Source organism: Coregonus clupeaformis, unplaced genomic scaffold (genome assembly GCF_020615455.1).
Source record: "Coregonus clupeaformis isolate EN_2021a unplaced genomic scaffold, ASM2061545v1 scaf0781, whole genome shotgun sequence".
Lineage (NCBI taxonomy): Eukaryota > Metazoa > Chordata > Actinopteri > Salmoniformes > Salmonidae > Coregonus > Coregonus clupeaformis.
This window is the reverse complement of record NW_025534236.1, coordinates 67,501-93,107: the sequence shown is the minus strand read 5'-3', so window position 1 is coordinate 93,107 and position 25,607 is coordinate 67,501. Positions and strand designations below refer to the sequence as shown.

General features: G+C 43.1%; 2 protein-coding genes across 2 annotated transcripts in view; one reads left to right on the top strand and one right to left on the bottom strand.

Annotated features, from left to right (window-relative positions):
• The window catches only part of LOC123485648 (PC3-like endoprotease variant B), a 98,753-nt gene extending 82,767 nt beyond the window's left edge, over positions 1-15,986 (bottom strand). Inside the window, exon 1 of the mRNA XM_045216716.1 lies at positions 15,596-15,986. The gene's annotated coding sequence lies outside the window, so the exon portion shown is untranslated. The remainder of the gene's footprint in view (positions 1-15,595) is intronic.
• A 3,786-nt stretch (positions 15,987-19,772) lies between these two features.
• LOC121585895 (protein MMS22-like) overlaps positions 19,773-25,607 on the top strand; it is a 37,916-nt gene continuing 32,081 nt past the window's right edge. The window contains exons 1-9 of the mRNA XM_041902202.2: positions 19,773-20,073; positions 21,312-21,437; positions 21,562-21,614; positions 21,817-21,904; positions 22,085-22,262; positions 24,321-24,414; positions 24,639-24,769; positions 25,116-25,229; positions 25,349-25,525. Coding sequence (XP_041758136.2) covers positions 19,898-20,073; positions 21,312-21,437; positions 21,562-21,614; positions 21,817-21,904; positions 22,085-22,262; positions 24,321-24,414; positions 24,639-24,769; positions 25,116-25,229; positions 25,349-25,525 — 1,137 coding nt within the window. The 5' untranslated portion in view covers positions 19,773-19,897. The remainder of the gene's footprint in view (positions 20,074-21,311; positions 21,438-21,561; positions 21,615-21,816; positions 21,905-22,084; positions 22,263-24,320; positions 24,415-24,638; positions 24,770-25,115; positions 25,230-25,348; positions 25,526-25,607) is intronic.

Sequence of the window (25,607 nt, the reverse complement as noted above, 5' to 3'; positions counted from 1 at the left end):
ACATTGGGTTACTGCTATAACCTACTCATACCTGTTCACTGAGCCTAAAAGGTCCAATGCAGGCGTTTTTATCTCAATATCAAATAACTTCTGGGTAATAATTAAGTACCTTCCTGTGACTGTTTTCAATTAAAATAATCAAAAATAAACAAAACTAGCTTTTTAGCAAAGAGCAATTTCTCAAGCAAGAATTTTGCAAGGACTGTCTGGGAGTGGTCTGAGTGGGGAGGGGAAAACTGAAAACTAGCTTTAATTGGCAGAGAGGTTTGGAACTCTCTTTCTTATTGGTCTATTAACTAATTTGTCACCAGGCAGGACAAAACTCCATTCCACCAAAACAGGCTTAAATTTAAGTTGGCCTTTTCAAACAGCTCTTACTAGAAGGTCATTATAATAATTTTCACAATTTCACAGTATTATTCCAAATATATATAAAACACAGAAAAATAATGTTTCTTAACTGCACTAGGCCTTTAAAGGATGTATAGGAGACTTTAGATGTATCGACTGTAGGGAAGCCATAAGGATTTCCCAGGGAAGAATGAAACACTATATACAAAAAAGTATGTGGACACCCCTTCAAATTAGTGGATTCGGCTATTTCGTGGCTGACAGGTGTATAAAATCAAGCACACAGCCATGCAATCTCCATAGACAAACATTGGCAGTAGAATGGCCTTACTGAAGAGCTCAGTGACTTTCAACGTGGCTCCGTCATAGGATATCACCTTTCCAAAAGTCAGTTCGTCAAATTTCTGTCCTGCTAGAGCTGCCCCGTTCCAGTATAAGTGCCATTATTGTGAAGTGGAAACGTCTAGGAGAAATAACGGCTCAGCCACGAAGTGGTAGGCCACACAAGCTCACAGAACGGGACCGCCGATTGCTGAAGCGCGTAAAAATTGTCTGTCCTAGGTTGCAACACTCATTACCGAGTTCCAAACTGCCTCTGGAAGCAACGTCAGCACAAGAACTGTTCATTGGGAGCTTCATGAAATGGGTTTCCATGGCCGAGCAGCCGCACACAAGCCTAAGATCACCATGCGCAATGCCAAGCATCGGCTGGAGTGGTGTAAAGCTCGCTGCCATTGGACTCTGGAGCAGTGGAAACGCGTTCTCTGGAGTGATGAATCACGCTTCACCACCTGGCAGTCCGACAGACAAATCTGGGTTTGGAGGATCCAGGAGAACGCTACCTGCCCCAATGCATAGTGTGGTGCCAACTGTAAAGTTTGGTGGAGGAGGAATAATGGTCTGAGGCTTTTTTTCATGGTTCATCTTAACACTAAAGCATACAATGACATTCTGTGCTTCCAACTTTGTGACAACAGTTTGGCGAAGGCCCTTTCATGTTTCAGCATGACAATGGCCCTGTGCACAAAGCAAGGTCCATACAGAAATGATTTGTTGAGATCGGTGTAGACGAACTTTACCGGCCTGCACAGAGCCCCGACTTCAACCCCACCGAACACCTTTGGGATGAATTGGAATGCAGACTGTGAGTCAGGCCTAATCACCCAACATCAGTGCCCAACCTCACTAATGCTTGAGGCTGAATGGAAGCAAGTCCCCGCAGCAATGTTCCAACATCTAGTGGAAAGCCTTCCCAGAAGAGTGGAGGCTGTTATAGCAGCAAAGGGGGGACCAACTCCATATTAATGCCCATGATTTTGGAATGAGATGTTCGACGAGTAGGTGTCCACATACTTTTGGTCATGTAGTGTATCTATGAAGGACTGACTATGATATACGGACAGCAGAACAGCTGTACTGTTTTTGGGGAAGCGATAGTTCCCCAAAATATAAAATGACATATTGGTTTCCTTACACTGTAAGCAGTCTATGGACAAAGTACAGATGTAGGATCTCTTTTTTTGCTGATAATTTTCTTTACCTGCACAGCAGGAACTGCATACTTGTAGTGTATTCAAGGTTTAAAAAGGCTTCTAACGTTTGTAATTTCCACTTTCAAATGTCAGACTTAATTTGCCCCCTACAAAATCCTACAAAAAATGTTCATTATTTATAATTCACATAATAATTCACATTTCCTGTTGCTGCAGGATTATTTTCCTGCTGTTGCAAACTGGCTCAAATTAAGATTCTACGTACAGTGGGGAAAAAAGGTATTTAGTCAGCCACCAATTGTGCATGTTCTCCCACTTAAAAAGATGAGAGAGGCCTGTAATTTTCATCATAGGTAAACGTCAACTATGACAGAAAAATTGAGGGGGAAAAATCCAGAAAATCACATTGTAGGATTTTTTATGAATTTATTTGCAAATTATGGTGGAAAATAAGTATTTGGTCACCTACAAACAAGCAAGATTTCTGGCTCTCACAGACCTGTAACTTCTTCTTTAAGAGGCTCCTCTGTCCTCCACTCGTTACCTGTATTAATGGCACCTGTTTGAACTTGTTATCAGTATAAAAGACACCTGTCCACAACCTCAAACAGTCACACTCCAAACTCCACTATGGCCAAGACCAAAGAGCTGTCAAAGGACACCAGAAAGAAAATTGTAGACCTGCACCAGGCTGGGAAGACTGAATCTGCAATAGGTAAGCAGATTGGTTTGAAGAAATCAACTGTGGGAGCAATTATTAGGAAATGGAAGACATACAAGACCACTGATAATCTCCCTCGATCTGGGGCTCCACGCAAGATATCACCCCGTGGGGTCAAAATGATCACAAGAACGGTGAGCAAAAATCCCAGAACCACACGGGGGGACCTAGTGAATGACCTGCAGAGAGCTGGGACCAAAGTAACGAAGTCTACCATCAGTAACACACTACGCCGCCAGGGACTCAAATCCTGCAGTGCCAGACGTGTCCCCCAGTACATGTCCAGGCCCGTCTGAAGTTTGCTAGAGTGCATTTGGATGATCCAGAAGAGGATTGGGAAAATGTCATATGGTCAGATGAAACCAAAATAGAACTTTTTGGTAAAAACTCAACTCGTCGTGTTTGGAGGACAAAGAACGCTGAGTTGCATCCAAAGAACACATTTACATTTACATTTACGTCATTTAGCAGACGCTCTTATCCAGAGCGACTTACAAATTGGTGCATTCACCTTATAGCCAGTGGGATAAAAAAAATTTTTGGGGGGGGTTAGAAGGATTACACCATACCTACTGTGAAGCATGGGGGTGGAAACATCATGCTTTGGGGCTGTTTTTCTGCAAAGGGACCAGGACGACTGATCCGTGTAAAGGAAAGAATGAATGGGGCCGTGTATCGTGAGATTTTGAGTGAAAACCTCCTTCCATCAGCAAGGGCATTGATGATGAAACGTGGCTGGGTCTTTCAGCATGACAATGATCCCAAACACACCGCCCGGGCAATGAAGGAGTGGCTTCGTAAGAAGCATTTCAAGGTCCTGGAGTGGCCTAGCCAGTCTCCAGATCTCAACCCCATAGAAAATATTTGGAGGGAGTTGAAAGTCTGTGTTGCCCAGCGACAGCCCCAAAACATCACTGCTCTAGAGGAGATCTGCATGGAGGAATGGGCCAAAATACCAGCAACAGTGTGTGAAAACCTTGTGAAGACTTACAGAAAACGTTTGACCTGTGTCATTGCCAACAAAGGGTATATAACAAAGTATTGAGAAACGTTTGTTATTGACCAAATACTTATTTTCCACCATAATTTGCAAATAAATTCATAAAAAATCCTACAATGTGATTTTCTGGATTTTTTTTCCTCATTTTGCCTGTCATAGTTGACGTGTACCTATGATGAAAATTACAGGCCTCTCTCATCTTTTTAAGTGGGAGAACTTGCACAATTGGTGGCTGACTAAATACTTATTTTCCCCACTGTATGTAAGACAGAAATCCAAGCATGCAATGGTTTCGTTTACCTGGCTAATGTTTCCAAATGCTAATTTATTAGCATTTGTGGCAATAATCCAAGTCAAGCCACATCACACATTTCCCTCCATTTCTCCCCACACATATGGGATGATTGTTTGATTAATAATAATTCATGTTTAATTATGCCTTTGTTTTCATTCACAGGTTTACTATTGGCAAGAGTAATGTGAATTGTGCAATCAAATTGCCATAAAAGTGTATTTGGTGATTGTTTTTCATATACTGTCCATACTGTATATTTTGTAAATAACCCATCTGGATCCAACCTTCTTCATCACCTGCACTGTAAAATATATTTAAAAAAATTGCACCTGACTGAATCTGAACCTCTGACTGAGTCTGAACTGTTGCCTCTCCACATTACACAAAAAATCTTAGAAAAAAAAAAACTCACTTAAATTAATAATTTAGCTTTACATTTCCTAAAATAGTAGCTTACTTAGACTATTAAAATGTTTTCATGTTTGTTCTTTATCGCTGCTGTTTCAATTTATCCCTCTATATTCACTGAGCAGTGATGAACACGTCACTCGGGTTATGCTCTTTCTCCTTCATTTCCTCTTTCACATCAGCTCCCTTCAAAACACTCAACAGTCAGCCATAAGAAAACGTCTACCCACACTGCTCCCCAAACTACCCCATCAATAGGATCAACGTGGTTCAAATCTACACAATCACTCAGGCCTAATCTACAGTAAGAATCCCCTAGCTGAAATCAATAACATCGCCAGGGGACTTAGCCCTAGTCAATCCCTGTGTGGAGCTGGAGGAGCCGGGTCTGGGCTGTGCAGGGCAGGGCTATACAGTACGCCCCCTCTGTAAGCAGGCCCCAGGCACAGGCAGGCTGAACAAGGGACCAGATGGGTCGTGGAGTGAATGAGCGTACAGGCAGCAGCAAACTGAATGCAGAGGCGGGCTGGGGGCCTACTGGGATGCTGATAAAGCACCTGGACATTTTTATAGACAAACTACTTATTTCCGTCCTGCATATCGGCTTGGAAAGACTGATAACTTTCTATTCCTCTCAGGCGGACGGATGAAAGGGCCAGGGGAGAGAGGCCTTTCAGGAGTTTAATTGATCAAGCAGAGGCCACAGGGCCTTACCAGAGATAAAAGTGACTACCACTCTGCTCAGCACAATGAGGAGATCTATTTAGGAGGAGACCCAATGAAGAAGGAGAATGTAGCTCATTATGCAATGTCATTATGGGACTCATTTTTTAAAGATAGTTTTTAAAGAGTTTGTGGTAGAATTGAACATGATTTCCAGAGGTCAGGCTATAAGTCAGGCTATAGGTCACGCAACACTGCCAGGGTGTTAACTTGTAGACCAGACTTGTTACTGTACTCAGTACAATTAAAATACATTTTTTTTAAACAATGCTGCTCATTCCTTGAGCATGACATATCTGTAGATCCCCCGTTTAGCATGTTTACAATTTCTTTCCTAAATCATATCTTAAATGGATTGTGTTGCTCAATGACTTAGTATTCAATTATTTTGAGATGATAGGCCATGAGATTTAAAACATGGTAAACGGGGGAAATTGTTACATTATTTATTGCTCTGAAAATACTAGCATGTAGCCTACGCATGGAACCTATGCATTAGCAAAACATTTGCATTTTTGTACCGTTTCAGAACTAGTGGGTAGATTTAAAAACACTGAATCCTACATACTTAATGGAAAATATGGTTGGAGAACCTTAACCCATGAAACTGTGGTTTGATTAATTCTGAAAATGCCACATTCAGTTCTTCAATCCATGGTAGGGTTGCCCACACATTCCTTAAAATAATTATGTATTTCATACTAAAATGTTGAGTTACATAAAACTCTAAGGAGCGCCATTTGTTCCTTATTTTCCTAGTAACATGACGAGCAAGCTTCTGCAATTACAAATAGCGAACTTACCGAAATATTGCTAGGTTTTTACCCCATATGACATATCTGGGTTTCACTTTACTGAGAGCCAGTCGACCGGTCAGTTTGTCTGAGCGGTCAGTTTGTCTTTCTGCTAGAAATGGAACAACTTAACTCCTCCACCTCCAACTCCACCTCTATTGCCTCATTCTGGGGTCTGGCTCCTGGCGTGGCTTTGTCTCTGTACTGCCTGCTCGGTATTCCCGGTAACATCGCAGTGATAGTCGTCCTCCGTCGGAACCATGATCTATCCAGTTTGAGCCGGAGACTGATGTTGAACTTGGCTGCATCTGACCTACTCTGCATCCTTACCCTACCTTTGCGAATATACAACCTAGTCTTCACCTGGAGCCTGGGTCTAGTGCTCTGTCAGCTGACAGCTGCTGACTGTCACATTTCTGAGCATCCAGCGCTACCTCCAGGTAGTGCATTCCCACAGCTGGGCCAGACTGGGAGTGGCAAAGGAGAGGGGGCTACTGGTTGTCCTGTGGGGGGTAGCTGGGGTCCTGTCCATCCCTTATGGGGTGACGGTGCGGGATGTGAAGGAGGAGGATAATGGATGGGTCCGGTGCCAGTATGATTTTGCATCAGATGCTGAGCAGGTGGCTGTGTTGCTCCTGCAGACTCTCCTGGCATTTGTAGTTCCTTTCTTCATCATGGCCACAGCCTATATCCGCCTCCAGAAAAGGGTGAACCAAACAGCTTTCTTCAGGAGCCCCAGGATGACCAGATTAGTGAGCCTCATCGTTGGGACCTTCATCGTTCTATGGACTCCTCACCATGTCATGAACGTGCTGGGAGTGACGGCCATCTTGGCAAAGAATAAGGCTCTGAGAGTGTTCTGGGAGGACAACTGGAGGATTGCTGGATCTCTGGTCTTCATCAACAGCAGCTTGGCTCCATTCCTCTATGCCAGGGGTGTCAAACTCATTTTAGCTCAGGGGCCACATGGAGGAAAATCTATTCCCAAGTGGGCCGGACCGGAAAAATCATGGTATATATAACTTAAAAACAACAACTTCAGATTGTTTTCTTTGTTTTAATACGATCAACATACAACATAAAGCTGGAGCCTGAGGACAGTGTGTCCAAAATAGTACAAGCACAACATCACTATTAATCATAAAACACGTCAAGTTTATTTGAAAATTCTAAAGAAAAAGAACACACAAACACACAATGCCTCAGTGATTAACAGAACTGTTTCACAGATCACAGAACTATATCAGGGTGTCATTTCTCAGGCAGAAATGTAGATAAAAATAATGAAATCCTGTTCCCCAAACAAGTGCAAGAACCACAGAGTCAAGAATAGATTAAATATACAAATAAAATAAAATCATATCAACATAAAAACATATAAACATAAATCTGAAAGCGTTGCTCAAACTCCCGTAACAGTCCAGTTATTTTATCTTTGAACCGCTTCATGTCTGCCACATGTTGGGTCGCGCACACATTTTTCAGACAGGGGAAGTGAGCTGCATCACCACCGGCAAGTTGCGTCTCCCACAATGACAGCTTCAACTTGAAAGAACGTATGCTGTCATAATACTGCGTGACAACTTTGTTGCGCCCTTGCAGCTGTTTGTTCAAGTTATTCAGGTGCTCTGTAACATCCACCATAAATGCAAGGTCCGGCATCCATTCTGCGGAATGAAATTCTAACACTGGTTTGCCCTTTTCTTCCATGAACTGTTCAATTTCTTCTCGTAAATCAAAGAAACGCCTCAGCACAGCACCTCGGCTTAACCATCTTACCTCAGTGTGGTATGGCAGGCCATAGATGTGGTCTTTCTCTCTGAGAAGGCTGTCAAACTGACGGTGATTCAGGCTTCTGGATCGGATGAAATTAACAGTTTGGATGACCACCTTCATGACGTTATCCATCTTTAATGACTTGCAACGCAAAGCCTCCTGGTGCAAAAATACAGTGAAAAGTCAAAAATCACGTCCTCCATTTGCAGATTGCACTTTCTCTCTGAACTTTGTCACAACGCCTGCTTTTTTCCCGATCATTGAGGGCGCACCATCTGTAGCCAGGCTGACAGCGCGGGACCAGTCCACTCCGACCCTGTCCAGCGCGCCCGACGAGTGCGGTAAAAATATCAGCTGCTGTCGTTGTATCTGTCATCGGCACCAACTCCACGAACTCCTCGGTGACGGTCAATGTGTCATCAACTCCGCGGATGAAAAAATGGCCAGTTGTGCAACATCTGTAATGTCTGTGCTTTCATCAATTGCAACCGAAAAACGCAATAAATGACTTTACTTTTTGCTTCAACTGGCTGTCCAAATCCACTGAAAGATCGGAAATCCTGTCTGCAACTGTGTTTCTTGTCAGGCTGATATTTGCAAAAAGCCTGCCGCTTTTCAGGGCACACAATCTCTGCTGCCTTCATCATGCATGTTTTTACAAATTCACCCTCACTAAATGGTTTTGAAGCCACTGCGATTTCATTAGCAATGAGGTAGCTAGCTTTCACTGCAGCGTCACTGATGTCTCGGCTGTGAGTAAACACAGACTGCTGTTTCTTCAGACCCGCCAACAGTTCATTCACCTTCTCTCATCTCCGCTGTCCTTGAAAGTTGTCATATTTGTCGGCATGAAGACTCACATAGTGGCGATGCGAAGGTTATATTCTTTCAGCACTGCAACATGCTCTGAACACACCAAACATACAGCTTTCCCATTCAATTCCGTGATTAAATAGGATGACCATTTTTCTTGGAACACTCTGCACTCTGCGTCCACTTTTCAATTTTTTGACAGAGACATATTGGGGCAATGAGGGTGCCAAAGCACATAATGTTAAAAGTAGAAGCCGTAATAAATATCCCGGGCAAAACAAAGTAGCTCATTGGCTGCACGTGCTTGACCTACTTGCTCTGCCCCGGTATAAACAGTTTGCTTGCTTAACACAATTGCTATTGCGCCATCCAGTGAACGCAATTGGAACAGCAGTTTATTTTATTGAAAAATTGCAGCGCGTTTTTATACTTAAAAAAAAAAGTTTTTTTTGTCAAAATCATCTCGCGGGCCGGATTAAACCCGTTTGCGGGCCTGATCCGGCCCGCGGGCCGTACGTTTGACACCCCTGCTCTATGCCTTTGCCTCCAGAAACCCCCAGAGAGCACAGAGTAATGCCAGTCAGGTAGTGACCACGAGTTGTCACAATCTGTATGATTTCAAGTCACTCATTGGTCATTTCAACTATCAAAATATACTCCTTGATACAGACAAATATGACATACCTTATTGAGATTAGCACAGCTGTCTTAACTTATAATAACCACCCCAAAAAACAAAAGGAACTGTATGCATTGTTTATGTTTTTGTAAAGCTTAAAATCATGTTTAAATAAAGTAATATTGCTTTCATGACCCAAAATATTTTTGAGCATATTTCAAATCGGACTTCCATTGCAAACACTTCCTTCTCCATTAAAAGTAGACGAGAGTGTATTTTGGCAGAGTGTTGTGTTGTTACACATCAGTTTGACATAACTGTTTGGTAAGGTGAGGAGTAGGCCAATATTATGGAGGATACATTTTCTCTTTTATGCATATGTTGATCACATAAATGACTGTGGATATTGGGATTCACATTCACACCCACACAGTTCTAGCTATAGCATGAGGTTATTTTGATAGCCTGTGTATCATGGGTCACACAGGCAGACACAGGGTTGTATTAGGACGCACTCTTATCAGTTGCCCTAACTAATTTATAACAGGCTATAGGTCACACAGCACTGCCAGGGTGTTAAATTGTAGACCAGACTTGTTACTGTACTCAGTACTATTAAAAATACATTTTTAAAAAACAACGCTGCTTATTCCTTGAGCATGACAAACAGTATCTGTAGATCCCCCGAGCCCAGTATGGGGCAGTCGGACAGTGGAGTTAGCTAAGCTTTTAGCAGCACGCTGAGCCCCGTTACGGTGGTGCTGTGACCCGGATCGACAGTTGGGCTCAGCTCAACGGTCGGGGTTGCTCGCTGTGTAGCAAGTTTAGAAGGGGTGAGTGTAATGGAGTTAAGAACGTACCGTAAGCTCCCTCCACAGCTAGCTTGAAATGTCGCAGATGGAGCCATCCAAGGGGTACCTTTTGTATGGCTCAATCGGTTTGCACAGTGTCAAGGAGGGTGGTCATGTGTGTTGTGAAACAGAGGATAATTGGTTCGAGCCCAGCATAGGGCAGTCGGACAGTGGAGGAAGCTAAGCTGTTAGCAGCGGGGGCAGGGGTAGAAGGATACTTTATCCTATCCCAGGTATTCCTTAAAGAGGTGGGGTTTCAAATGTCTCCGGAAGGTGGCGAGTGACTCCGCTGTCCTGGCGTCGTGAGGGAGCTTGTTCCACCATTGGGGTGCCAGAGCAGCGAACAGTTTTGACTGGGCTGAGCGGGAACTATGCTTCCGCAGAGGAAGGGAGCCAGCAGGCCAGAGGTGGATGAACGCAATGCCCTCGTTTGGGTGTAGGGACTGATCAGAGCCTGAAGGTACGGAGGTGCCGTTCCCCCTCACAGCTCCATAGGCAAGCACCATGGTCTGGTAACAGATGCGAGCTTCAACTGGAAGCCAGTGGAGTGTGCGGAGGAGCGGGGGTGACGTGAGAGAACTTGGGAAGGTTGAACACCAGATGGGCTGCGGCATTCTGGATGAGTTGTAGGGGTTTAATGGCACAGGCAGGGAGCCCAGCCAACAGCGAGTTGCAGTAATCCAGACGGGAGATGACAAGTGCCTGGATTAGGACCTGTGCCGCTTCCTGTGTAAGGCAGGGTCGTACTCTCCGAATGTTGTAGAGCATGAACCTACAGGATCGGGTCACCGCCTTGATGTTAGCGGAGAACGACAGGGTGTTGTCCAGGGTCACGCCAAGGCTCTTCGCACTCTGGGAGGAGGACACAACGGAGTTGTCAACCGTGATGGCGAGATCATGGAACGGGCAGTCCTTCCCCGGGAGGAAGAGCAGCTCCGTCTTGCCAAGGTTCAGCTTGAGGTGGTGATCCGTCATCCATACTGATATGTCTGCCAGACATGCAGAGATGCGATTCGCCACCTGGTTATCAGAAGGGGGAAAGGAGAAGATTAGTTGTGTATCGTCAGCGTAGCAATGATAGGAGAGGCCATGTGAGGATATGACAGAGCCAAGTGACTTGGTGTATAGCGAGAATAGGAGAGGGCCTAGAACTGAGCCCTGGGGGACACCAGTGGTGAGAGCATGTGGTGCGGAGACAGCTTCTCGCCACGCCACTTGGTAGGAGCGACCGGTCAGGTAGGACGCAATCCAAGAGTGAGCCGCGCCGGAGATGCCCAGCTCGGAGAGGGTGGAGAGGAGGATCTGATGGTTCACAGTATCAAAGGCAGCAGACAGGTCTAGAAGGACAAGAGCAGAGGAGAGAGAGTTAGCTTTAGCAGTGCGGAGAGCCTCCGTGACACAGAGAAGAGCAGTCTCAGTTGAATGACCAGTCTTGAAACCTGACTGGTTTGGATCAAGAAGGTCATTCTGAGAGAGATAGCAAGAGAGTTGGCTAAAGACGGCACGCTCAATAGTTTTGGAAAGAAAAGAAAGAAGGGATACTGGTCTGTAGTTGTTGACATCAGAGGGATCGAGTGTTGGTTTTTTGAGAAGGGGTGCAACTCTCGCTCTCTTGAAGACGGAAGGGACATAGCCAGCGGTCAAGGATGAGTTGATCAGCGAGGTGAGGTAGGGGAGAAGGTCACCGGAGATGGTCTGGAGAAGAGAGGAGGGGATAGTGTCAAGCGGGCAGGTTGTTGGGCGGCCTGCAATCACAAGTCGCAAGATTTTATCTGGAGAGAGAGGGGAGAAAGAAGTCAAAGCATAGGGTAGGGCAGTGTGAGCAGGACCAGCAGTGTCATTTGACTTAACAAACGAGGATCGGATGTCGTCAACCTTCTTTTCAAAGTGGTTGACGAAGTCATCCACAGAGAGGGAGGAGGGGGGGAGGAGGATTCAGCAGGGAGGAGAATGTGGCAAAGAGCTTCCTAGGGTTAGAGGCAGATGCTTGGAATTTAGAGTGGTAGAAAGTGGCCTTAGCAGCAGAAACAGATGAAGAAAATGTAGAGAGGAGGGAGTGAAAAGATGCCAGGTCCGCAGGGAGTCTAGTTTTCTTCCATTTCCGCTCAGCTGCCCGGAGCTCTGTTCTGTGAGCTCGCAATGAGTCATCAAGCCACGGAGCTGGAGGGGAGGACCGAGCCGGCCGGGAGGATAGGGGACATAGAGAGTCAAAGGATGCAGAAAGGGAGGAGAGGAGGGTTGAGGAGGCAGAATCAGGAGATTGGAGGGAGAAGGATTGAGCAGAGGGAAGAGATGATAGGATGGAAGAGGAGAGAGTAGCGGGAGAGAGAGAGCCGAAGGTTGCGGCGGCGCATTACCATCTGTGTAGGGGCAGAGTGAGTAGTGTTGGAGGAGAGCGAGAGAGAAAAGGATACAAAGTAGTGGTCGGAGACATGGAGGGGAGTTGCAGTGAGATTAGTAGAAGAACAGCATCTAGTAAAGATGAGGTCAAGCGTATTGCCTGCCTTGTGAGTAGGGGGACGGTGAGAGGGTGAGGTCAAAAGAGGAGAGGAGTGGAAAGAAGGAGGCAGAGAGAAATGAGTCAAATGTAGACGTAGGGAGGTTGAAATCCCCCAGAACTGTGAGGGGTGAGCCATCCTCAGGAAAGGAACTTATCAAGGCGTCAAGCTCATTGATGAACTCTCCAAGGGAACCTGGAGGGCGATAGATGAAAAGGATATTAAGCTTAAATGGGCTAGTGACTGTGACAGCATGGAATTCAAATTAGGAGATAGACAGATGGGTTAGTGGAAAAATTGAGAATGTCCACTTGGGAGAGATGAGGATTCCTGTGCCACCACCCCGCTGACCAGATGCTCTCGGGGTATGCGAGAACACATGGTCAGACAAGGAGAGAGCAGTAGGAGTAGCAGTGTTTTCAGTGGTAATCCATGTTTCCGTCAGCGCCAAGAAGTCGAGGGACTGGAGGGTAGCATAGGCTGGGATGAACTCTGCCTTGTTGGCAGCAGAACGGCAGTTCCAGAGGCTGCCTGAGACCTGGAACTCCAGGTGGGTGGTGCGTGCAGGGACCACCAGGTTAGAGAGGCAGCAGCCACGCGGTGTGAGGCGTTTGTGTAGCCTGTGCGGAGAGGAGAGAACAGGGATAGGCAGAGGCATAGTTGACAGGCTGCAGCAAATGGCTACAATAATGCAGAGGAGATCGGAATGAAATGAACTAAACATCTGGGAAAGGAGAGAGCGGGGCCTCCCTCACCACAACTCCCAAATATAACTCTCCCAACTTCCACCTCAGAAACTATAATTGTTTCACTGAAACACCCGAATATAACTATCCCAACTTCCACTTTAGAAATTATAATTGTTGTAAACTACAGCGGTTCAATGTTTCTAGGAATAGACTCTAACTTACTTTATTCAGCTAGCTAACTTGGTACAGTATTCTTCCATGAAAACCGCCCAGGGCACCGTATCCTATGACGCCATAGCTAACTAGCATGCTAGCATCCAATAACACACGGTTTAGCACCAATACTTGGTTACAACAAACTACCAATAGTGTGTTAACACACTAAACAGATAATTTGTGTCCGTGTCTAGTTCCTTTCATAACGCAGCAATAATTAAACGTTGGCTAGCTAGCACAAAGTCAGTCATGCTAGCTACACAAGTGGACTACACATCTCAAATGTTCAGAAAGGGAAGCTTTATGTTGCAAAATTCTCATTGACTAAAATTATATTGTATTTAGCTGCTACAGTACTGCTAGCTGGTAGTGTTGGCTAGCTAGCAATGGCTGCTGTGTTGACTTTGTTTGAAAAACGGCGTTGCTGCGAACGAATGTAGCTGGCTAAAATTATATTGTATTTAGTTGCTACAGTACTGCTAGCTGGTAGCGTTGGCTAGCTAGCAATGGCTGCGGTGTTGACTTTGTTTGAAAAACGGCGTCGCTGCGAACGAATGTAGCTGGCTAAAAGGATATTGTATTTAGTTGCTACAGTACTGCTAGGTGGTAGTGTTGGCTAGCTAGCAATGGCTGCGGTGTTGACTTTGTTTGAAAAACGGCGTCGCTGCGAACGAATGTAGCTGGCTAGCTAACCTCGATAGTTTCTCTATACTACACCTTTATCTTTGATACAAATACAACTATGTAGCTAGCTAACCTTTATCTTTGATACAAATACAACTATGTAGCTAGCTAACATTACACTAATCAAATCGTTCCATTGCATGACGTATTTCCGGTTAAATCTCAGGATGGATGTAAACTTCTGGTTATCGTAGAATGCTGTGCTACCGTATGCTAGCATTGAATGCTTGTCGTCAAAAACATCCGAAACGGCTAATTTTCGTCGTTGTTGTTGTTTATCTTAATGTTTATGTTAATGTTTTTACTTGTAATACTTCATCTTGACTTATAACACGATGACGTGTAAATGTACGAAAGTGTCCTTTCAAAAACGGGATGACAGCTCTTCCAGCCATGACTGATGTGTGCCGCAATGTACAGTGTCTGCCAGATGCAATTCTTCTGTTAGTTTTTTTACTTTTCCCAAAGACAGTGAATAACATAAACGATGGGTGATTAACAAATTGCTGACACCATTCAAACCAATGAGGGTTCGGAAATGTAAAGCCAATTATCTCAGAATTATCTTTTTGCAGATAGAACCTTATAGTCCCAAGCTCTCGGCATGTCTCACATGCTGATTACGTTCACAAGTAAAAACGAATACTGTATTTCCGAGAAACAGTTGCTGTTTCACTGCAACTTACATTACACAATTATGGGTTACACCAAGGGGGCAATACAGTAGCTCTATATAATAAATTACACTAACTAATGCAATAAAATCAGTGCGTTTCTAGGCCAATATTATGGTGGGTTAATAAGAGGCAGCTAGGGGGCCCCCAACTAAGGGGGAAGTCAGGAAGTCAATTGGGGTCTCAACTTACTGTAAGTAAGGATAGTAGAATACACAATGTGCAATTAAAACAATGTGGTAGTGCATCAGCAGTTTTCATCAGTTATGTTTTCATCAGTTATGTCAGTCACTGTCACTGAATTAGTCCATGTCAGCTAACATTTTATAGATTGCTAGGTAAGTTAGTCTAGCCAGCTATCTAAACCTTGTAGTAATCATGGCCAAATTATCGACTGGGCACGCAAGGAACGCACGTGCCCAGGGGCCCTGACGTCGAGGGAGCCCCCATTGATTTTGTTAGTTACTCTCACTCAGATGTCATATGAACATGGCATAAGTCATGGAAAAATATGTTGAACTGCAGGAAATTAGCTTTAAAACGGCAACATGTTTTTTTGCTAAAAAACTGAAAATTATCTCAACCCCATGGACAAATGTGTAGAATTGCAGGAAATTAGTTTTAAAACTGCAACATTTTCTCTCTGTCCCATGGAAAGTTTTAATTTGCTTTAAAACTTTAAAATGTTCCTTATGCTGCCAAATATTTTTCCCAGATGGTGGAAGGGCCCCCCAACCAAATCTAGCTTAGGGTCCCCAAAAGGCTAGAACGGCCCTGAATAAAACGACAGAATTTATATCATATGTACAATTGAGCATCTCACAACATAATGGACCATTTGGAAAGACTAAGTTACACACTTTTTCACTGCAACCCATCAAAGTGACAGACATTTTGAGGGCTTGTGGGAAGGGGATGTATTCATTTACACAGGCTGAAATTGCCCTCCCCTCTCTTCAAAGAAAGATTAGCAGAAATGATGGAACCTACCTTCACATACAAGACGACTCGGTGTGCCTGCTTTTGGGTCTGGATCTCTTGATGTTATGAAAAACATATACGTTACCTGGAGAACGTTACCGGGAGAACGCCAAACAAATCCAATTCAATGTCTCTCGGTTCTCTTTATTGTCTCTGCCTGTGGTGTGTAGGGGGATATTCATAAAAATTCGCCCAGTGGTATAAACACGCAGTTGTATGTACATTTATCTAGCCTATATATTCCCTAGTTCTCGAGCATGCATACAAACAAAAGCGAATTAAATCCCGTCACAAACTACTCCAGCAAACGAAAACATTCTGCTCCTGTCGAAAAGGATTTTAGAAAAGATGTGAATATGCATTTGAACGCAAGCATGGTGAGATGGCGAGATACCGTTTTGCAGAGACAGATCTGCATATGGAAATTAGGGTTAGCCTGGGTCCAATTTTATTTCACTGTTTTTAATGAGACGGGGACAACACGAGACAGAATGTCACGGAAGGGCATAGGACGTGACTTTCATACAAGGCTACAAATGACATACAAATATAATGCATTACATCATCTATATCAGGGATGGGCAACTTTGATGGAGGTGGGGGCCACAAAAAGCTGAACTCATCACCTGAACTATCCACGTGTGCATAACCCCCTCACCCAACCCTACCACATTGCGAGCAAAACAGTTTTTTTGGTGTTTTTTTTTATAACGTTTTAGTTAATTTCGTGCAATTCTACACATTTTGCCATGGGGCAGATACGTTTTTGCAATTTTACAGCAAATTCCCTGCAATTCTACACATTTTGCCATAGGGTGGAGAGAAATGTTTGCAGTTTTTAATATGATATCTGAGTGAGACTGACTAACAAAATCAATGGGGGCCCCCAGATGGCAATTTGACCATGATTACTAACTTACTAATTTACCAATCTAAAAATTTTTAGCTGACATGGCTAATTGAGTGACTATCAGTGACTGACATAAGAAGAGAAAAACTGCTGATGCACAATCACATTTCGAAATGGTACCTTGTGTATTATACTATTCTAACTTGCAACAGTAAGTTGAGACCCCGACTGAGTTTAATATATATATATATATAAATACATGTAATGTAATGAGGCCATTGGATCAAATAAATGTAATGAGGCCATTGGATCAAATAAATATATATATATATATACAATTGAAGTCGGAAGTTTACATACACCTTAGCCAAATACATTTAAACTCAGTTTTTCACAATTCCTGACATTTAATCCTAGTAAAAATGGTCTTAGGTCAGTTAGGATCACCAGTTTATTTTAAGAATGTGAAATGTCAGAATAATAGTAGAGAGAATGATTTATTTCAGGTTTTATTTATTTTATCACATTCCGAGTGGGTCAGAAGTTTACATACACTCAATTAATATTTGGTAGCATTGCCTTTAAATTGTTTAACATGGGTCAAATGTTTCGGGTAGCCTACCACAAGCTTCCCACAATAAGTTGGGTGAATTTTGGCCCATTCCTCCTGACAGAGATGGTGTAACTGAGTCAGGTTTGTAGGCCTCCTTGCTCGCACACGCTTTTTCAGTTCTGCCCACAAATGTTCTATAGGATTGAGGTCAGGGCTTTGTGATGGCCACTCCAATACCTTGACTTTGTTGTCCTTAAGCCATTTTGCCACAACTTTGGAAGTATGCTTGGGGTCATTGTCCATTTGGAAGACCCATTTGCGACCAAGCTTTAACTTCCTGACTGATGTCTTGAGATGTTGCTTCAATATATCCACATACTTTTCCTTCCTCATGATGCCATCTATTTTGTGAAGTGCACTAGTCCCTCCTGCAGCAAAGCACCCCCACAGCATGATGCTGCCACCCCCGTGCTTCACGGTTGGGATGGTGTTCTTCGGCTGGCAAGCAACCCCCTTTTTCCTCCAAACATAACGATGGTCATTATGGCCAATCAGTTCTATTTTTGTTTCATCAGACCAGAGGACATTTCTCCAAAAAGTACGTCGCAATGTGCAGTTGCAAACCGTAGTCTTGCTTTTTTAGGTCCGTTGCTGTTGTTCTGGGATTGATTTGCACTTTTCGCACCAAAGTACGTTCATCTCTAGGAGACAGAATGCGCCTCCTTCCTGAGCGGTATGATGGCTGCGTGGTCCCATGGTGTTTATACTTGCGTACTATTGTTTGTACAGTTGAACGTGGTACCTTCAGGTGTTTGGGGAATTGCTCCCAAGGATGAACCAGAATTGTGGAAGTCTACATTTTTTTCTGAGGTGTTGGCTGATTTCTTTTGATTTTCCCATGATGTCAAGCAAAGAGGCACCGAGTTTGAAGGTAGGCCTTGAAATACATCCACAGGTACACCTCCAATTGACTCAAAAGCTTCTAAAGCCATGACATCATTTTCTGGAATTTTCCAAGCTGTTTAAAGGCACAGTCAACTTAGTGTATATAAACTTCTGACCCACTGGAATTGTGATACAGTGAATTATAAGTGAAATAATCTGTCTGTAAACAATTGTTGGAAAAGTTACTTGCACAAAGTAGATGTCCTACCCGACTTGCCAAAACTATAGTTTGTTAACAAGACATTTGTGGAGTGGTTGGAAAACAAGTTTTAATGACTCCAACCTAAGTTTATGTAAACTTCCGACTTCAACTGTATATATATATATATATATATATATATATATATATATATATATATATATATATATATATATATAGATAGAGAGAGAGAGAGAGAGAGAGAGAGAGAAAACTGATCCAATAGCCTTCAAAACAAAGTACAGTGGATAAAAAGACAATTAGGCACATATAAAGAAACGATGCCGTTGGAGTATAAATCAGCAGGCTTTGGCACAAGCATTACACAAATGAGAGAACACCTTACTCTGACCATTTTACTCGCTGGACTAGAGCTGGTTAGTCTGTTTTCATGTTATCCAGAGCGTTGATGACTGTAACTGGGCTGCTGGCAACAATTTAATAACGCTTTTTTGCCTACGTTTACTGACACTAGACGGGTGTTGAGCGTTCCTAAACGGCACACTCAGACGAGAGTGACCTGTAATCGGAGTAGATAGCCAGAGGGAATTTACGAACGCACCCTTTAACAGATCATCTACATCACGCCTCTTGACAGACTAAAATGTAAATGTGATGAAAGATTTCACAGCAAAGGAGTTAAATGGAATATTAGCAAAAGCCGTACCCAATTCTCAGGTCCTAGACTCAAAGAAAGAAGAAGTGGGAGTTTTGTTTGTTTTGGCAATGTACTATTTTTATTAGGGTGGATTGTTAGCATCAGTATTAAGTATGGATTTATTTTAATTTTATTTTTGGTTTCAAACCAAAACAACTTTTGGATGTAGTCCGCCATAAAACCCACAGAAGAAGAAGAAGAAGAAGAAGAAGCCTCTCGAAAGAACTTCGGACCAATCATCAGAAAGATATAGTTTGCGCATGCGTAGCGCGTGTGCTCCTTTGCGCGGGAGAGACAGGCGGAAGTGAAAACCCCAACAGAGCTTTCAGAAAGGATTTCAGGATTTCATCTGGATGTATGCTAGCTCGTTAACAAACTGTAAACTGTCTTTTGACTTTGCATTTATTTTGATGGTGCAACTGCAGTTTATTAAACAGTGCCGTTAATGTAGGTGTTTTGACGATGTTATTCTCGGCAGGGCATAAAGTCAAGACTCAGAGTAACTGCTACTAGTGATCCACGGCACAGATAAAACAATGAGTTAGTTAACGTTATACAAATATTTCAGTGATCTGTAACGTTAACTAGATAAGTTACGTTAGAGGTTTGCCAACATTAGCCCTGTAAGATTAACGTTACTAGGCTAACTACCTAGAAGAGGACTGGCCACCCCTCATAGCCTGGTTCCTCTCTAGGTTTCTTCCTAGGTTTTCGCCTTTCTAGGGAGTTTTTCCTAGCCACCGTGCTTCTACACCTGCATTACTAGCTGTTTGGGGTTTTAGGCTGGGTTTCTGTACAGCACTTCGAGATATTAGCTGATGTAAGAAGGGCTATATAAAATAAAATTGATTGATTGATTGACTACCTGTACGTTTATTGATATGTTATTTAATTGTTTATGTTGTCATTTGTATAGTTTCAAAAACGATTATATCGATAATTCATTGACTGTCATTCCCTGCACTTAACTTACTAACAGTATAAGCTCTAACTATTAATTGGACACTTCCACAGCCCCGTCCCTCATCTTCCCAACTAAAGTGCCATGGCCAGACTGTTGAAATGACAGATTGTGTCTTCAATGTCACTTCTCTAAAGTGAACACAATGGAAGAGGACTTCAGCCAGTCGCTGACCCCGCCGGTGTCACCCTTCGTAGGGGAAAGCCAGTGTGAGCTGACCCCAGCCCTGCCACCCTGTTTCTCCTGTGCGTCTGACCCTGGTCGGGAAGACACCCAGCCACTGTCATCTGACAGTTATATTGGCAGGGGCTCCCTGAAACGGTAACGTCTCTATGAGCACACAGCTAAAGCATATTTTAGCAGGCTAATATTATATTGAACAAAAATATAAACGCAACATTTACAAAGATTTTACTGCGTTACAGTTCATATAAGGAAATCAGTCAATTTAAATACATTATTACAGACAGAAATACTCCTCAGACGATCCCGCAGATGAAGAAGCCGGATGTGGAGGTCCTGATCTGGCGTGGTTATACGTGGTCTGCGGTTGTGAGGCCTGTTGGACGTACTGGCAAATTCTCTAAAATGACGTTGGAGGCAGCTCATGGTAGAGAAATTAAGAATAAATTATCTGGCAACAGCTCTGGTGGACATTCCTGCAGTCAGCATGCCAATTGCACACGCCCTCAAAACTTGAGACATCTGTGGCATTGTGTTGTGACAAAACTGCAAATTTTAAAGTGGCCTTTTATTGTCCCCAGCACAAGGTGCACCTGTATAATGATCATGATGTTTAATCAGCTTCTTGATATGCCGTACCTGTCAGGTGGATGGATTATCTTGGCAAAGGAGAAATGCTCACCAACAGGGATGTAATCAAATTTGTGCACAATTTGAGAGAAATATGCTTTTTCTGCATATGGAAAATATCTGGGATTTTTTTATTTCAGCTCATGAAACACTTTACATGTTGCGTTTTATATTTTTGTTCAGTGTATAATCTACTGTATAAGAGTACAGAGACATTACATAAGCCACTTGCCATGACATATGACAGTATGAAAGTCCCACCTACTTCATGGATGTCTCGCAGTGTTTTTGAATGGCCTTCAAGAATATATAATACAATTCATAAAAAAGCGGTCATTTTAAGATGTATGTAAAATTATATTTGTATTCGTGGATTAATTTACTCAATCAATCAGAAATCTTAATTAAAGGCATCAGGTAGAAGTAAATTAATCCGCAAATACGAATAAAATTTTGCATATCTTAAATTACTGCGTTTTCATGAATTTGACAATATAATCTTGAAGGCCATTCAATAACAGCGTGGGACATGATCCAGGAAGTAGGTGGGACTTTCATACCGTATGTGACACATAGTAACTCAAAAGATTGTGGACAGCTGACAACAGTGGACAGAAATAATACATATTATGTTGATCTTGTTATATTACAACAGTATCATTACCAACAATATTGTTTGAGGAAAACTCCCTGTCTTCAGTGTCTTGTAGGCTGCAGCAGATCTAAGTTACTATTGTCTTCCATAGGCTGCTGTTGCGTCTGGACCCAGCCCCTGCAGACTATGAGGAGGACACAGTGGCTATCTTTGGCTTCCCATGGGTGACCGAGACTGCTCTGGTGGAATCTACCAAACTTTTGTTTGGCCTGTTCAGGTGGGAATACAGCCAGATAATGTGGAGTGTCATTCATTTTTTTCAGACTATGTATAGCTGCCTCTCTGTCTCTAATTCTCAGTGTTTTTAGGTCAGTGTGTCACAATTTGTTGTCACCTTTCAGGCAAAAACTTCTTAAACTAGAGACCCTGGTGCAGTCCAGCTCTCATGACTTTGGTAAGCTAACTTAATCTATACCTTGCTGCTCATGGAGGAGTTCACATGTTGATATTATTTGATAAAGCTTTGTGGTAATAACCAAGATACTGCCTGTGTGATGTGATTTGGTATGGTGGTGGTTTGAAATTTGGTAGTTGTGATGGGGAAATCTTGTACTGTTTTTGTTGTACTGTATGTACTTGACAATGTTATGTTTCAGGCCAAGCCAGCAGCCTCCATTATGAGGCAGAAGACCTTAGGCAACAGTGTGTGCTGTTTCTCCAATATGTCAAAGTCTTCCTATACAGGTAATGCTACTGGTCAGTTATTACTGATTCTCACTGACTGTGTCCCTGGCCTAGGGCATAGGCTATATTTACTTAGCTAGTTCCAGTAAAACACTGTAAGGATTAGTTTTTTGTTTAAAAGGTCAAAGGTCTGACACCTGACTTTTCTGTGACTCCCTGTGTGACCTCTGCACCCTGCAGGTACCTGGAGCCCACCTGTCCCCTGGAGGAGGGCCCCTGTCACCCCTATGAGGAGCTGGAGGCTCAGCTACCCTCTGCTCTGCTGGAGGAGCTCTTTGGGGTCACCCTCCTCATAGGGCGCCTCAAAGACCTGCCGGCCAACATCCAGAGTGCCCTCACCATACAGCACCAGGGCAAGGTAGCCCCCCCCCATACACACACACACACACACACACAAAAAAGCATGAATATTGTGAGTGAATACCAGACCTGGGTTCAAATATTGGTGCATTTGAGTATCTGGTATTTAATATACATTTTCTGTGGATTTGAATATTCAAATACACAGCCCAAAACAAGTATTTTTATTTGAGTATTTGAATGCAAAAACCAAATAGTCCGCCAAATTGTATTTGACAGTATGTTCAAATACTTATTTAAAATGCTATTTTTAAATACCTGGGTTAAATGCATGGGAGTGTATTTGAGTCAGTGGATTTCAGTTTTTCAAATATTTCCAAATCCATTAAAATATTCAACTACTTGTCATTTCAAAGAAAATATACAGTACCAGTCAAAAGTTTGGACACACCTACTCATTCAAGGGTTTTTCTTTATTTTTTACTATTTTCTACATTGTAGAATAATAGTGAAGACATCAAACCTTTGAAATGACACATGGAATCATGTAGTAACCAAAAAAGTGTTAAACAAATCAAAATATATTTTATATTTGAGATTCTTCAAAGTAGCCACCTTTTGCCTTGATGACAGCTTTGCACACTCTTGGCATTCTCTCAACCAGTTTCACCTAGAATGCTTTTCCAACAGTTTTGAAGGAGTTCCCACATATGCTGAGCACTTGTTGGCTGCTTTCTCTTCACTCTGCGGTCCGACTCATCCCAAACCATCTCAGTTGGGTTGAGGTCGGGTGATTGTGGAGGCCAGGTCATCTGATGCAGCACTCCATCACTCTCCTTGGTCAAATAGCCCTTACACAGCCTGGAAGTGTGTTTTGGGTCATTGTCCTTGTTGAAAAACAAATGATAGTCCCACTAAGCGCAAACCAGATGGGATGGTGTATCGCTGCAGAATGCTGTGGTAGCCATGCTGGTTAAGTGTGCCTTGAATTCTAAATAAATCACTGGCACCAGCAAAGCACCATCACACCACCTCCATGCTTCACGGTGGGAACCACAGATGCGGAGATCATCCGTTCACCTACTCTGCGTCTCACAAAGACAGAGAGTAAAAGACGGGGCAACCAAAAATCACAAATTTGGACTCTTCAGACAAAAGGACAGATTTCCACCGGTCGAATGTCCATTGCGCGTATTTCTTGGCCCAAGCAGGTCTCTTCTTCTTATTGATGTCCTTTAGTAGTGGTTTCTTTGCAGCAATTCGACCATGAAGGCCTAATTCACGCAGTCTCCTCTGAACAGTTTGATGTTGAGATGTGTCTGTTACTTGAACTCTGTGAATCATTTATTTGGCCTGCAATCTGAGGCTGGTAACTCTAGTGAATTTATCCTCTGCAGCAGAGGTAACTCTGGATCTTCCTTTCCTGTGGCGGTCCTCATGAGAGCCGGTTTCATCATAGTGCTTGATGGTTTTTGCGACTGCACTTGAAGAAACGTTCAAAGTTCTTGACATTTTCCAGATTGACTGACCTTCATGTCTTAAAGTAATGATGGACTGCCGTTTCTCTTTGCTTATTTGAGCTGTTCTTGCCATAATATGGACTTGGTCTTTTACCAAATAGGGCTATCTTCTGTATACCACCCCTACCTTGTCACAACACAACTGATTGGCTCAAACATATTAAGAAGGAAATAAATTCCACACATTAACTTTTAACAAGGCACACCTGTTAATTGAAATGCATTCCAGGTGACTACCTCATGAAGCTGGTTGAGAGAATGCCAAGAGTGTGCAAATCTGTCATCAAGGCAAAGGGTGTCTATTTGAAGAATCTCAAATATAACATATCATTTGATTTGTTTAACACTTTTTTGGTTACAACATGATTCCATATGTGTTATTTAATAGTTTTGATGTCTTCACTATTATTCTACAATGTAGAAACTAGTAAAAATTAAGAAAAACCTTTTAATGAGTAGTTGTGTCCAAACTTTTGACTGTTACTATATCTGAATACCTACTTCGGATATATGTGAAAGAAATTTAGATATTTGAAATAGTATTTGAACCCAGGTCTGGTGAATACACCCTGGTTTTATTGTGTATCTCCCCTCAGCTGTTTCCTCCCTCCTGGCATTTGTTACACCTCCACCTGGACATCCACTGGTCAGTGTTGGAGATTCTCCACTTGCTGGGGCAGAGGATGCAAGGTGTGTGTTGTTGTCATTTAGGCTCTCTAACCTATCATAGGGTAATCTTCCAAGGCAAAACAAATGACATACGCAGTACTGTAAAAATCAAACACGGATCTGAAATACACAATATGAAGGGAAAGAAAGTTGAGGCTGGTGTTGTCAGGCTGGTGTTGTCAGGCTGGTGTTGTCAGTGTATTGTAGGTCCACTACATCCTTATTTGTCTGTTTGACCTTTGCAGGTCAGGTGGTGTACGCCCACCAGTTTGTGAACCTGACAGGGGAGAACCTGACCAACAACAGCCTGTTTGAGGAGCATCTCTGCAACCTGCTCTCTGACCTCACTGGCCTGGCCATGGGCAAATACAGCAAGGTACTGTGTATGGGGTTATACATGTGTGTTGTGTTCCTTAACAACGCTAACCATTGAGTAAGCCAAGAGGCAAACCCTTGAAAAATGCTCCAGGGGCGCCACACTATGGCTGAACCCGTGCTCCTGTCTCTCTGTGGGTGGGTGGTTGTGTCTAAGAGTTGGGGGGGGGGAAGAAAAACAAAAAACAAATTCCTAATAACTTTTCGTATAGTTATAATACTGCCTAGATAGGGTGAAATCGATAGGTCATTTAAAACCTATAGGCAACATTTACAGAGTTAGTAGCCTCTTCCGAGGCTGAGGCTTTTGGGGTAAAGGTTATTCCTAACTCTGTCCTCTGTTGTAGGTAAGGCCTACTGAGGCCCTGACCAGCCATCACTACCACTGCACCTGCACCAAAGAGCTGTGGATTCTACTTCTACACTTACTGGAACACAGGAGCAAAGTGTTACACACACAGGTGAACACACACACATTGGATGATTTGGTGACCATCCGATTGTATCTACAATTAATCACATTTGACATGGTGTTTGTATTTACAACTGTGTGTGTGCACTTGTGTGTGTTTCCCCCTAGTCTTTCTGGAACTACATGAACACACTGCTGCGGTCTCTGATCAGTGGCCAGCCTGTAGCAGAGCAGTACAGTGGGCTCCCTACACACTGTAAAGACCCTCTGGGCTTCACGTGGTGGCTTGTCACTCACTTGGCTGAGCTGGGACAATACAGCCGCAACGGGGCCTTCCAAAACGAAGTAATCTACCTGAGATTAGGGGGCTATAAGGAGGGGTGTCCTAAACTGTAAAGGGATGTGATTTTTCCTGATTAATCAGATA